Genomic DNA, 15,104 nt, shown 5'->3' with positions numbered 1-15,104 from the left:
AGAATTATTTGGGCAATTTGGATGGCCATCTGGTTGGCTCTGGAAAGGCAAAGAAGCATATATGTTGCGAGTGAGAGCCTTGAGCACATATAGGTAAGGAATCGACAACAGATGCTATGCCACTTCTAGGGATGTGCACGCTGGTTCGAAGGGGGTGGGTGGGTCTATCTTTTAGAGCGGGGGAGAGTGTACTTACCCCTCCCGCTGCTCCCCCCCCACCCCGCCGGCGTTTGTGTTTTTCAAAGCCCATCGGGGCGGCAGCATACCTCCCTGCCGCACCATTGCCCTCATTTTTCGGATATGACCAGAACTCGCTGATGCGCCTGCCCATTCCAGCGTGCGCAGGTGCATCAGTGACTTCCAGTCATATCCAGAAGATGAGAGCAATGGGGTGGCAGGGAGGTATGCTGCTGTCCTGATGGGCTTTGTTAAACACAGGCTGGGGGGAAGTAGCAGGAGGGGTAAGTGCACCCTCCCGCACTCTTACAGATAGACCCCTGCCACCTTCGAGCCTCCCCACTGCGGTTCTGTGCACTTCCCTAGCCACTTCTGCTTCTGGCATTCCTTACCAAATCACATGTTTTCTGAAGCTTACATTTTTAAGCAGTTGTGCTCAGTATGCATTTTAATGGAACAGGATATATTTATCTTGCTAAAAGTTATTCGAATCAGAGTTTTAAAACAAGCGTTCATCAAATATCCTTGTCAACTTAAAAATAGTCTTGACAGGCTGAGCATTCGGGTGGAAGAAAGTGTAATCTTGGAGTATAATCACATTTCTTTGAGTGACATTAATAAGATTACTTAAATGAAGAAACACAAACCTTTATGTTTCTTGTCAATTACATTGCATTATCATTTCTATAAACATGGATAATTACTAAAGGGCACAATATAGCCAGAGTGAAGTACTTCTAAGTCCAGAAAGAAATTCCCTGGTGGATCAGAAGTTCAATCCAAAGATCCATCCAGTCCAGCATTCTGTTTTCCACAGTGGTCAAGCAGATGCCTTCAGGAAACTGACAAACCGGATTAAGCCAATAACCCTCTCCTGATGTTTATTCTCAGAAATTGGTACTCAGTGGCATACTGCCTTGGGACATGGAAGTTCCATATAGTCGCCATGACTACTAGCATGTGCTTATGTCCCTTTCATTGGTTGCATTGGAACCTACAAATGCTGGATAATGCCCAGCATACAAGTCTGATCCATAAATCAGCCAAAGGTTGACTTGCACTTTATGCAGCAGACATGTTTGCCACATGTTCAAGGAAAGGTTTCTGTAAACATGCAGTGAACATGTGCCAAGGAGTCACAGCCATGTGCAACTTCTCAGCACATCCTCCATGGCCCCCAGTATGTTTGAAGATGAGCCTATTCCCACTGTCACTAGAAAGCGGGCTAAGGGAGCCTAGCCCACTTTCTAGTGATTGTTGGAACCAGTGGGTAAACCCGGTGGTTCCAAGGTGGCTAGCCCACCTAATTCCCCCTCCCGCTAAATTAGGTTAACTGATCGAGCGCTCCATTAACCCTGGTGTTTGGATCATGTGCCACAGCGGCGAGTTGCAACACACGAGTAGACCCCCAACCGGGAGGCTACAAGAAGCTTCCCGGTGTCAAGGGTCCCCCCAGAATGCCCCGTGCGCTCACTCAGGGCATCCTGGGACTTCTGGGGGCCAGGCGGCCCCTGATCCCCGCAATCCCAACTGGCTCTGTGACGGAGCTGGTAGTCATGTGGGTGGCCGACCCGGCCGCCCAGGGCTGCAGGACTGATCATCTGCTGAGCCCACTCTCCCCTCTGAACCCTCCAAGGCTCTACACACTGCTCATAAACCCTCCAAGGCTCTACAGCCTCAATGTGTGTCTTTACAGGGTTCATAGCAGAGAATACAGTGGCAAATGCATCTGTTATATGTTAAGGATATTCACATGGGTGGGCAGGGGAAGAGCCAGGATCTGACTCACCTTTCCCCCAGAGGATCAAGTAAATGCTGCATGGAGTGTGGCTTGTGTTCCCAGACGATCCACACTGCTCCAAGCAGTGCGAATCCCTGGAGGCTGGGACGATGCATTCTGGCCTCTGGATATCCCACAGTATCTCACACCACTCATCGCATGGTGCATTGTGGGATGCACGCATCTCTGTGCATGCTCAGGCTGGGGTAAAGGGCATGCTTGCACTCTTTAACCAAGGTACAAAGCCCAGGCTTGCATGGGAGGCAGGTGGGGCTTTCTTAACCTGCTCATGTGCAGAGTCTTAATAGTCCTTAAAAGGACTATAAATTGGGGAAACTGGCCTGATAGAGCTTCCATGTCTAACAGCTAATTATGACTTACGTTAGTATTAATGACTGACATCCAAACTAATGTTGTATGCACCAACCAACGTTTTGTGTATGGTTTTATAATATTATTTTATTGCTATCATTATTTATTTGTGTATGCAGTAGAGGAGTTATTTTCATTGATCCCCTTCTTCCCTCTGCAGGCCTCTGTGCTTCCCAAAAATATGTCCCTGAGGGTCCTGCAACACTTAGGGATGTGCTTTTGAGAGGCACAATTGGCTGCAGAGGGAGAGGGGCAAGTACTGCAAATATTGCCCCTCCTCTGTTTTCATGCATGAAACATTATTTGGCACATAAAATGTTAGTCTGGATGTCAACCAGTGACTTTCAACAAGATAATTTATGTGAAGTGGCTTGAACACTCTAAGGCACTACATAAATGAAAAGTATTAATTAATTAATTAATTAATAATGTTAAGGTCTACCGAGCAGGTAGGGGCAGAGCTCCCAGGGTTCAAGGGTGTCCCTGGAAAACAAGCCATCTCTGCCCTCTGACCCCTCCCCGCTTCCGTGATGTTGCTGCCACTGCTGCATGCCCACCTCACATGCACCACCATCTGCCTGCCTCCTGCTTGCTTCTGCGTACGTGCACGCCAGCACTGCCATTCCACCCCTGCTGCATGTGCTGCCAGTCTACCTTCTGCCTGCCTCTGCCCACCCACCCACCCACCATCTCTTCCTGCTCCTGGCCAGGGGGCCGGAAAGATGAAGGGCTGACAAGCAGTTATGGCAGCAGGACTGTGGCCAGGAGATGGACTGGGTGGGATGTGAGCATTGTGGCCTGGCAAGCGGCCAGTGGGCAGGTGGGAGGCAGACTGGTGGGGCGTGTGAGGGTGAGCAGGAATTGTGTGCATGCTTGCAGACACACACCGCTGCAGGGATGCCGAGGGTGAAACACAGGCCCCCCTGGGCACAAACTATGCCCCTGACAGCAGGCAGACATTCCTCGGGGTCAGAATGCCTAGCATTGAGAAACAGTTCAGAGGAAAAGCTGCACTTGCTCAAAAAGTGAGTGTCTTTCAGGCATACCAAGGTGCCCCTCTTTCCACTTAATGCAGAAAAGTGTGAGAGTATTCACTGTTGTAGAATGGTGTTCCAGATGGCTCTGAACTACTCTTAAAGTTAAACACCACACAGAACAACGCTGCCGTTGACTTTTGAACAAAAGCAGTAATGTTGGCACAAGTTGTTTCTGTTTGTTTTATTTTTTGCTATCCTGCTTCAGTTCTAATGTTGAAGAGTTACTATCAATATTGATGTCTCCTGGTTTACTTTGTGCTTTTCGTTGTAGATCTGTACAAGCCTCTGTCTTGTCATGATTGTGTGGCCCATGGAAATGGATGTACTATGCTTGTTTTGTTTGCTCTGTCCTGGGTTAAGAATTAAATGGTACTCTCTTTCACTGACATTTTCCATATGCTTTCACTCACAGTTTTTAATCCACTGTATGTTATAATGTCATTTCCAAGTTTGTTTAAAATTGCTAGTAAGCAAAAAAATTTAGAAAAAATTTAACCAAGTTTTTAATTGATAAGAAGTGGCTCACATATTGTGCAGTATCCCACAGGCGTTTGGGGTACTGTGGGAACTGCTACATGTTCCTAACACTGCATCCACAGAGTTGTGCAAATTGTGGAAATGCCAGAAGTTGCACAATGACAGGGTCATTGGAAATAATGGCCGCACCATGGTGAAACTGTGCCTGTGCAACTTCCGACATTTGTGCAACAGTGCTCTTGCACAACTGCATGCACACTGTTAGGAGTACTCAGCAGTCTAATGCCTGCAGTACAGTTTTTGAGCCAATAACTAGTAGAAACAAATTCAGCTGAGGAAAAAACATGCAGGACATGTGTTCACATATACTGCAACTAATTTATTTAGTTGTAATTTTGAACTGCATGCAGTGTTCCCTCTAACAGGGATTCCCAGATGTGGTTGACTACAACTCCCAGCATCCCCAGCTGAAATAACCTTTGCATGAGGATTCTGGGAGTTGTAGTCAACAACATCTGGGAATCCCTGTTAGAGGGAACACTGACTACATGTATGCTATTGTTTTGGAAAGTTCCTTCCTCATATAATTGTTTTGTTTAGGAAATTAAAATTTCTGCTTATTTTCCTCTAAAAGAACATTAATTCAATTTACACATCACAGCTAGCATTTTAGGGTCACAGACTTAATGTCAGATCCTATCCATATTTACTCAGAAGTAAGTACCATTGATTTCAAAGGAATTTACTCATAATCAGGTGTGGCTGGGATTGTCTAAGTCATGCTTCAACACAACTTGATTGTGTTGTCCTATGCACAACTTGGAAGTAAGTCTCACTGCACAATGTAGGACTTGCTTCTGAGTAAGTATGCCTAGGATCTGACTGCTTGGCTGCAGTCGTACAAATGCTTACTTGGTAGTAAATCCCATTGAAATCAGTGGCTGACATCCTGACAAAATTAGCCAATAGTACTTACTCAGAAGTTATTCTAAAATACAACTATATTTCAATAGGTCTTCCTCTAGTAAATTTAGTCAGGATGTCCTCCAATGATACTTACTTCCAAGCATTCATGCCTAGATCAGTTCTAGATCATGCCTAGATCAATTTCACAAAATTACCCCTGTTATCTGAAACTTCTGGCTATTTATTTTATTCTGCCTAACATCTAAACTGATGCTGTGCTGTCATGTGAGAGAGGTAGGGTGATTTTGTATGATCTCCCCTTTTTGATTATCTCCTCCTGAAGCCCACTAAGACTTCTGAAAATATGTTCCTGTGGACTACACAACCCTCATAGACATATTTTCAAGAGGTACAGTAGGCTTCAGAGGCAAGGAGAGATCAGCGAAAATAACCCCTCCTGCCTTACATGATGGTGCCTTGTTAGTCTGGATGTCAGATATTGCTGCATCAGCGCAGTGCAAGATCGGATGCCAGCTCTGTTTCTCCTGTGCAGTTGTGTTCAGATCGTACTTTCATTTTAAGTAATGAAAGTTCCATTTGCTCCTCTCTAGAAAATTCAGATAAGAGAGGTTGTACAGTAATAAAAAGTGCTATCCACATAGCATTCATACGTTTATTGTATTCTCCAGGTTGACATTCATAGTAAAGAATAATATGCAACCAGTGCAAATTAGCTACAACCTTAGAGAGCTATTTTGAAGCACAAATTTGTCTTCTTCTTACATTGCTTTTGGAATATATCTGATTTTCAGACTGGAGACTGGGGTGAACCTTCAATTACCTTACGACCTCCTAATGAAGCAACAGCATCAACACCAGTACAGTACTGGCAGCATCATCCAGAGAAACTCATCTTCCAGTCATGTGATTACAAAGCATTTGTAAGTTTGCTTAAGCTCAACATTTGCTTAAAGTATAGCTGTACACTTCTACTACATGTAGGGAGTGGCTTTTATAATTTGTATAGTCTCTTTCTGTGTGTAGTGCAGTGTAACAATGGTGAGGTCTTTCATACAGGGACAAAACGGTTTCAGGAACAGAGTTCAGAGTAGTGGGAATAGAATGCAAACAAATGGCAATACTACTATTTTCTATAAAGATTTGAACAGTTTTGAGTCATATTCTTTATTAAAGAAACCCCCCAAAGTGCCATAAAAATGTTCAAGGGTTTATAAGGGCCACCCTCCAAGTGCTGCTGGGCACAGGGAAATATGTTTTAAATTGTGTTTGAAATTTCTTGCTTTTAAATTTTTTGTTTTTATTTTGAATTAATGTTTTTCTTTTTAATCTTGGTGTTAACTGCCCAGAGACGTAAGTTTGGGGCGGTATAAAAATATGTTAACTAAATAAATAAATGGTAGTGAGGATTGGACAGGCCAGGTGAGGGGAAGCACCGGTGCCCCTTCCTCTCCCCAACAACATTATTAAATATTTATATACCACTTTTCAACAAAGGTTTCCAAAGCGTTTTACATAGAGAAATAATAAATAAAAAAGATGGCTCCCTGTCCCCAAAGGGCTCACAATCTAAAAAAACCAAAAACATCAGATAGACACCAGCAACAGTCACTGGAGATATACTATGCTGGGGATGAATAGGGCCAGTTACTCTCCCCCTGCTAAATAAAGAGAATCACCACATTAAGTGCCTCTTTGACCGCTTACCAGTCAAAATAACTCTGGTAGTAATGTCAGCAACCAATTGTGCTTTGCAGTGCTGCTATGAAATGGCAGGTTGGTGAATGGAAAAGCAACTGTCATCCAGGAACGGATGTGGATGAGTTTGCTGACCAGGCATGTATTACAGAAACCTGTAATAGATGAAGGGGTGGGAGTAAATCTCTCCTAGCTATCCTTCAGGTTTCTGCGTACAGCAACAATCTCCGCTTGAGAGACGTGGCAAAGTGGTAGTGCTAGTCCAATGAGATACCACCAAGTACCCTGTCTGTTGGACTAAGTACCCTGTCCAACAGTCACTAAACTCTGTGCTTCTCCCTTGTGTTGGGCTAGTGAGACAGGATTAGGAATTCTGATAGTGTACTATCCAGCCTGCTGCCCAGCTCTCTCCCTGTCTGAGCTGTTGATTCTCCTGGATCTCCTAGTGACTTTCATTACTAAACCATCGTATCCATCTGGAGTGGCTTGTGAGATGACATTTGGGTATATTGTTTTGCAGTGGTTCCAGTCCTATCTGGAGGTTCATTTTCAGAAGGTAGCACTGAGGAATATTGCTCTTCCCTGTGGCCATTGACTTAATGAAATTCCACATGGCTCCATCTTGCCTCCTATCTTTTCAAGGCTACATTAAACTGTTGAGTGGCATCATCTGGAGCCTTGGGCTGAAGTATCATCAGTACACTGAGGATATTCAGCTGCTGCTCTCATTCCAACCATTTAATCTCAGGGAGGCAGTGGAAAACCTGAACTGCCTTGAGGCACCTTTGGTTTGGTTGAGGACAAACAAGCTAAAATTGGATCCAGACATACTGGAAGTCCTGTGAATAAAATGTTCTGACTATCCAAATGATTAGTCTGCCTTAGATAGGGCTGCACACACCCTCTGAAATATGATGTGTGTTTTGAAGTGTTTCTTGACCAGGCAGTCTCCTTGGATGGCCATATGATGGCTGTGGCCAGAAGTGCCCTTTCCAACCTAGGTCTACAGCTGGTGCACTGGCTAGTCTGGAGAAGCTGGATCAAGCTACAGTTAACCATACTCCAGGGACATCCAGACTATTCTCCTGTAATGTGTGGCGCATATAACTGCCTTCTGAAGATGGCTTGGTTCAGAATGCAGCTACAAGTTGTTGTTGTTTTTGTAAAGAGATCTTAGAGGCAGCATTTATAAACACTAACTTTGCTCCTATTGCACTGTGTACCTATATGCTTCAAGGACCAATTCAAGGTCCTGGTGTTGACCTTTAAAGTCTTCTATGGCTTGGGATTGAGTTACCTTAAGGATCACTGGCTCCCAAATCAATCTGCCAACTTCTGAGATCGGCTGCAAAGGCTCTGCTCTCTCCCTTCTTGGGGTCTAACTCCTCACTGAAAGCCCAGTTCATCAATCTTAGATTGGTAGTAGGGGAAAGAGAACAAGCACAATTTATCTGAGGACTGTCTCAAGTTTCTAGTTCATTTGGTTCTCAGATTCTTCAGGCCTCTGAGGAGATCACACAGACTCAACCACTCACATAGGTTAGTGCTGCAAAACTGAAACAGTTCCCCCAAGTTCACTCATGTGGCCTTTACTTCATGAGCTCTAATAATGCAAGCTTAAAACAAAACAAAAACTCCTACAAATCTTGAGCAGAATTATGCCACATACAACTGCAATCAATCAATCGATACTGAGACAAAAATGTGTCCTAAGAAAAATAGTAATGAATAAATTCTGTTGAAATTAATGGTACTTAAAATTCTTACATATTTATGCGGTACTCTAATGTTCAATGCTATAAGCCTTTACATGTTCACACATTTCTTTTTATAATTATCTCAAGCTGCTGTTTCCTGTAAACACACAGCAATGAACTAAAGACTGGAAAAAACCATTATTTGTGTGTTATATACATACATACATACATACATACATACATACATACATATATATTCAGGTGGCACCAACGCTTGTTTCTCCTACTTTAAAAATGGCAAGTGCGGTGTTTCCTGGTACTGTGTGTACATCAATTTCTGCAATAATATTTTGCACTGGAAAATCGAATATTGTGAAAATTTCACATGAAAATTGTAAAAGGTTTTAGGCTACAGATTTTAGCTGTCCTTGAAGATTTGTTTGCTATGCTTTTTTAACAACAGAAAACAAATTGCCGATTTTGTTCTTTAAGTATTTAGGTTCCATGCTGGTAAAAGAGCTAAGAGGTACAGAGTCAACCCAGGATGCTTGTGCAAAAATGAGGGTGAGTGAAACTATGACTTCAGATTACTACAATGGACAAATAGATTATCCCTTAAAGTTGCTTTATGCTTCTAACCCCACCTATTTTGTGTATTAGATGTAATAATACAGTGATTCTTTACAATGTTTTTATATTTCAGTTATAAAAAGAATGTATTTTACCTGAATAGTTTTCATATAATCACTAAAATCTTTATATGCATGTGTATTATGCTTTTGTTTAGAGCCAAGGTGAGTCCATGGGAGGAAGGTTCCTTACCTGTGGCTTGGTGGATCTTTTTCTCTTCTATCTTATGATTTCGCAATCCCACCCACATCTAGAATGTGATGAGGGCATACCTATCATGGAGACTTATTTCCTTAATGGAGAGCCTTAATAGCAAATATCCAAAGGACTAGAGACTCATAAGGCCCTTTTTGGTAGACCTCAGGAACTTCTTTGGGAAATTGTGAGGACTTCTAAATCCCTTAGGATTTGACCTAGTCAGTACCAATGACAAAATACCAGCAAACCAGAGCAGTGGCACAAGAAAAGTATTGTTAAGTGTTTCCACTTACTGAGTTATGAAAAGTCCTGGAGCATTGCTGAAGTATGCTGTATCCTGTGGATGAGAGCACACTGGAGATCAAGGTGTCTTTGTAATGCCTGCCTATTTACACATGAAAAGCCATACTTCTGAAGCAAATGGGAAAACCACTATGGTAATCCTGTATCAGATTGCCAGAGAAAACAACTGAATCACAAGATGTTTCGCCTTCATTCAGCTCAGCAGTATCTCCCCACTCTGTCCACATCTGCCTAAATTCAAACAGCACATGCTCCTCCCAGGTGTCTCCCTGTTTCTTCCCCAAATTCTGATGGGCATTACATTCCAAAGGCTAACATCATCAAGGAATACTCATCCCTTAAGTCTCTGATCACCCATCAGGTTTCTCAGGCCCAACACAGTGATAGGCCCAGCCATGCTAAAGACAGCCAAAGTCAAAGCAGTACAGGAATAAAACCAGGATTGAGAGAGCACGATGTGGATCAGAGTTTCAGGAGTGATGATGTTACATGTTTGTAAATTTCTGGTTGCAGCCTGGAATGCATCAGCTTAAACATTTTTAATCAAGAGAATGGTTTCACTTGGATATTATGAGTTAGATACAAAGAACTAGGAGCAGTAAGAATTAGCTACCAGTGCTGTGCCATGGATGGTTGTACAAGCTTTTGTACAAGCAAAACAAAATTCAATTTTGAACAGATGCAGCATACGGGTTCCTATTGATATGTAAGGACAGAATCAGTTTCCACTCCTGCTGCACATTTTTCTGATGTAACTTATGCAAAGTGAGGGCCAAAGTACACCTCCTGGCCAAGGCTGTGCAAGTAGTACGTGAATTGCACTTTGCAGCAGAAGGTTTCTACCAAGCTACGGAGATCACACCCAGGGCTGCCTAACTTGCTCTTTTATTTTCAGTGAGACTGTTTTGAGTACATTTCCTCATCATGTCAACCAGTAATGATGATTTTAATTATTCTGTAATTCATGTATAAATATAAAATAAATATAAATGCACACTATAGGAATCACACGACTGGAAGCTTATTTCATGGTTTGCTTTCTGTCAACCGTTGAGTGTAAATAAGAGGCTGGCATTTAGTTCTTGGTAGATAAATAGCAATTACAAAAGCAGGTTCTGCGCCAAAAAGGCAGACATTTATGAAAAGTGTTCCAAAGATGTCAATTTAATATGTAACATATAACCTCAATCTTTCTCATTATAAAGTCTGAACATTAATATGAAGAAGAAGCAGGAAAATTGTTGGCACCTTAACTCCAGGCTCATCAGGCTTAATGAATAATACCTAGTATTATCCCATCCAAAAAGGCAGCTCTTTACAAATAACTGAAGAATGTTATGTTCTTTATGAAATGGGAGCCAATCAAATCTACAGCTCAGTCTCCTTTATGAAACTTCTGTATAACTCCTTTATAAAACTTATAAAGAAGTATTTTACTACTTAAGAAGGGGCTCTCTTAAAGTGCCTATAATATCATAGAAAGCCATATGTGCATCCAAGGATGCTGGTCAGCCTGGCTAGCTTGGCAATACAAAACTCTCTCTCTCAAAGAATTCATCAAATATATATAACTAATTTACCTATCTCTGAGGATTCATCAAGGAGGATTCATATATACTAGCAGACCCGGCGCAGAACATCTGCGCCCTCTTCCCCCAGGGGTCTCTGATGCCCACCCGGCCTGCTCGTCCTCTCCCCTTCTGCCGCCGCCTCCTCAACCTAGTGGCTGGGCTGCTGCTGCCTCCTCGCTCCTGCTGCCTCTCCACCATGGCCAGGCCCACTGCTGCCAACTTCCTGCCACGGCCGGGCCCACTGCCTCCCTGCTGCAGCCGAGCCCACCACCATCTCCCTGCCGCCGCCATCTTCCCGCCGCCACGCCCGCCGCCACCATCTCCGCGCCGCCACGGCCGGGCCTGCTGCGGCCTCCCCAACTTGGTCGGCCCGTCACCACCTCACCTGCTTCTCCTTGCTGCCATGAGTCCGGCGAACAGCAGCCAACCGGCGCCCAGCCAATCAGGGGCCTCCCTCACCGGCACGCATAGCCTTACCACATCCCTATGCATGGCTGGTGGCTGGCTAAGAGAATTAAGTGTGTGTGTGTGTGTGTGTGAATCCTCAGAGATAGGTAAATTCATTTTTAAAACATATTGCAGGTGACGTAGCCTACACAAATACCATTGAAGGCCTACAATATTTTGCTCCATATGCTTCACATTCGTGCAGAAGTTTTGCACTGGGTACGGATCACCGTTTGCCCAAACCAATCCAGATTTCCACAAATATATAGCACAATCAACCACTTCAGCCACTCTGCATATGTTCATCCAAGGATACTGACTAGTGTGTCCAGTTGTGTGCGTGAGATGATCCCCCTAAATATGGGGGTCCTCAATATAATGAGACTTTTCTCTCTCTCAACCCCCCTGCTGGCCCTCAACTGGGTTTACATTGTGCCAGGAACACTTTCAGTACCTCAGCATCTAACAGCCTGCTCCTCCCCGAGGCCCCCTTCTTTAGGCCACTTGTGGCTTGAGGCAGTGTGTTTAGGACTGGTGTGAATGGGTATATTTGAAGGCAAGAAATGCTTTTTACAGCAAATGCCTACATTAAACTAGCTACACAACTGTGAAAGTTTGTACTGACACTAATGCATATTCCTGTTTGGTCAAATCCAGTTTGGAAAGAAATCAAATTTTCTTCTCTGAACTGATGCTTATTTTGCTATCTGCTGTCAAACCCTCTGACTTCTTGTTTTCGGTTATGCAGTCTGGCTCTCAGTGTATATCTCTGTGGCAGTAGGAAGTCAAGTGCTTTATTCTTACTGGTAGTATATTATTAGATAGGGAATAATGCTATTTGTTTGACCATACAACAAATCAAAATGATAAACTTAAAGACCTATAAAGCAAACTGTTCCAAAGTAGCACCAGACTTTATTACATCATGTAAACTCAGTTTTCCAGCTGCCTGTTACATCAGTATCCAAGTGATCTAAGTAAATTTGCTGCCTGTGTATCGGAGCCAAGACAAAGGCAGCCACTTTTGTATTCCCTCTTCTTATCCCTTGGAAGCAAAATATCAAGTTTTTGTGGATTCAACCTTGAATAAAGGTTAGAATGTACTCTGCTTACTTTTAGAGATGGGACACTGAATATCCTCAATAGAGGAGTATCCTCTATTTCCCCTTCCCTTTAAAATCAGGTACTGAGTAGCATCCAGACTGTCAGGAGTAAGTTCAATTGAATTTAATGGGACTTTAGTTAGTTATAACTAACGTGTCTCATTGATTTCAATGATGCTTTGCCATGACTAAATAGACTGCCCACTATATTGTTAATTTGAGCAGAAGTTTAAAAAACTGACACATACTGTAGGGGTCAATATACCAATTTGATCTGTTTGTTTTAATTTCAGAAGTCTACAGAACAAATGAAGAAAGTCCCTACTATTGTTTTATCAGTCTCATATAAGGGAGTAAAATTTATTGATGCAACAAATAAGGTAGGTGATAATTTGATTACTCATTTATTTATTAAATGGCAGCTTCACAGGAACAGATGACATTTCCTTTGCTTTTACATAGTTCTTGTGTCTCAGGGCCTTCCCAGAAAGCAGATTGTTTGCAGGGGATAATGTTTGTATATGACCTAGCATAAGCTCTACAGTTTACTATGATTCCAGCCTTGTGAAATGTAGCAATTGATCTCCAGCAATAAATAGTTCTTGTTAACTTATTGGTGGCAGGTTATTTAAACTTCTGAGGAGGCTTTCTTAATATTTCTGGCAGTGTGGGTGCTACTGAAATATTGCTCCTTCCCGTGCTGTTGTGGTAATGTGATAAGCTCTAGGCAATGTGGGAGAAGTCCATGACCCGGTTTCTCCCATCCCAGCATTATCTTCCAGAAACTGAATTAATGCCTGCACAGGGAAGAGCAATAGATTGGTTTCCTCACCGGCTCTGGCCGCCTCACATTGGCTGACATACACAGCAAGGATGCAAACCAGTGCAATGAGAGAGCAGCCTAACAGAACTTTTCAATTAACTGCCCCATTGCTGTGGGGAAGTGGCCATTTTGACACCCTCTCCTTCCCCAGGAAGCCCTCTGTGTCACCCAAAATTGTGTCCCCAAGAGTTGCAGCAGCCTGTGTGCCTGAAGGGCTTCTTAGAAAAGGGGAAGGCATCAAAAATTGCTGCTTCCAATTAGTTGGGAAGTTCTTTTAGGCTGCTCTCTTGCCACACCAGTGTTTCCTTGTTCTGTATGTCAGCCAGCATCTGGTGGTACATGAACAAGTAGTAGTACTCTGGCTGCCAAAGTAACATGAGAACCTAGCCTTAGAATGGTAAAGGGGATAAGGTGTTGCTTGGAGACTGTTCTGCAAAGTGAGAACTAAAGTGTGTAGTTTCACAAGGCTCCCTACTGTCTCTAATGCTCTTTAACATCTACATGAAACCACTGGGAGAGATCACCAGGAGATTTGGTGTAGGGTGTTATCAGTATGCTGATGACACCCAGATCTACTTCTCCATATCAACCTCATCAGGAAATGGCATATCTTCCCTAAATGCCTGCCTGGAGGTGGTAATGGGCTGGATGAGGGATAACAAACTGAAGTTTAATCCAAATAAGATGAAGATATTGACTATCAGGGATCGGGACCTGAGAGATGGTTTCATTACGAGCCCCACTGCCCATTGACATCATTTGAGGATGTCCGTCTCCAGTTACCGCCAACTCATTTGGTGGCTATACAGAGACGAGCCTTCTCGGTCGTTTCCCTGAGATTGTGGAATGCGCTCCCTGCTGAGATACAACCCTCTCCATCTCTGACAATTTTTAAAAAACACCTGAAAACCCATCTTTTCGCCCAAGTTTTCTCAGCTTTTTCAAATTGTTGTAATTTTGTGGTTGATTTTAAACTGTTGGTTTGTTTTAACTTTATATGTGTGTTTTCATTGTTTTATGTTAACCGCCCAGAGATGAAAGTTTGTGCAGTATATAAGTTTGATGAATGAATGAATGAATGAATGAATGAATGAATAGATCTGCCTGTTCTGGATGGGGTTACACTTCCCCTGAAAGATCAGGTACGTAGTTTGGGAGTGCTCCTGGATCCCAAAGCTCTCCCTGGTTTCTCAGGTTGAGGCAGTGGCCAGGAGCACTTTTTATCAGCTTTGGCTACATCCATTTCTGGAGGTAAATGACCTTTAAACGGTGGTACTTATGTTGGTAACCTCCAGGCTCGACTACTGTAATACACTCTATATTGGGCTGCCTTTGTACGTAGTCCAGAAACTACCATGGGTACAGAATGCGGCAGTCAGACTGGTCTCTGGGACAACACAAAGGGACCATATAACACCGATTTTAAAAGAACAGAACTGGCTGCCGATATGTTTCCAGGCGAAATACAAAGTGTTGGTTATCCTATATTAAAAAAGGCTAGGGTACTTGCGTCCGTGTCTGGGTATCTGCGTCCGTGTCTCTAGAGGCCGGGTGTTCTGCGCATGCGTGGCTTCTGCGCATGCGTGGCGGGGCGAGAGGGAAGCGGAGCGGGCGCCGGGCGCCATGTTGGGTGTTTGCAAGTGAGCTGCCGGGGGGAAAGTGAACGGGCAGAAATGGATGGACAGGGGAGAAAGCCGTGCTGGGGAAAGCGAAATGGCAGCGGTGGGGGTGGAAGTGAAGAAAGTGGTGCCGGGTAAAGTGGCGGGTGTGTGTGAAGAAAGCAGCGGCAGCTGGGCAGCAGGGCAAGGGGGAGGGGGCAGGCAGCCGGCCAGCCGGCCAGAAAAAGCAGTTGGCCAGGCAGCCTGCC

At 43.7% G+C, this 15,104-nt stretch overlaps 1 protein-coding gene across 20 annotated transcripts in view; it reads left to right on the top strand.

Annotated features, from left to right (window-relative positions):
- ANKS1B (ankyrin repeat and sterile alpha motif domain containing 1B) overlaps window positions 1–15,104 on the top strand; it is a 595,071-nt gene that overhangs the window by 566,174 nt on the left and 13,793 nt on the right. For 19 of the 20 annotated variants that reach the window (XM_053251588.1, XM_053251587.1, XM_053251585.1 and 16 more), the window contains 3 exons: window positions 5,562–5,690; window positions 8,655–8,726; window positions 12,708–12,794. In XM_053251588.1, the coding sequence (XP_053107563.1) occupies window positions 5,562–5,690; window positions 8,655–8,726; window positions 12,708–12,794 (288 nt within the window). Of the gene's footprint in view, window positions 1–5,561; window positions 5,691–8,654; window positions 8,727–12,707; window positions 12,795–15,104 lie in introns of those variants that run through there. The other variant, XR_008307633.1, reaches the window with a different exon arrangement.

Source organism: Hemicordylus capensis, chromosome 5 (genome assembly GCF_027244095.1).
Source record: "Hemicordylus capensis ecotype Gifberg chromosome 5, rHemCap1.1.pri, whole genome shotgun sequence".
Classification (NCBI taxonomy): domain Eukaryota; kingdom Metazoa; phylum Chordata; class Lepidosauria; order Squamata; family Cordylidae; genus Hemicordylus; species Hemicordylus capensis.
The sequence above is the reverse complement of the archived record's forward strand: the minus strand, read 5'-3'. Positions and strand labels throughout refer to the sequence as shown.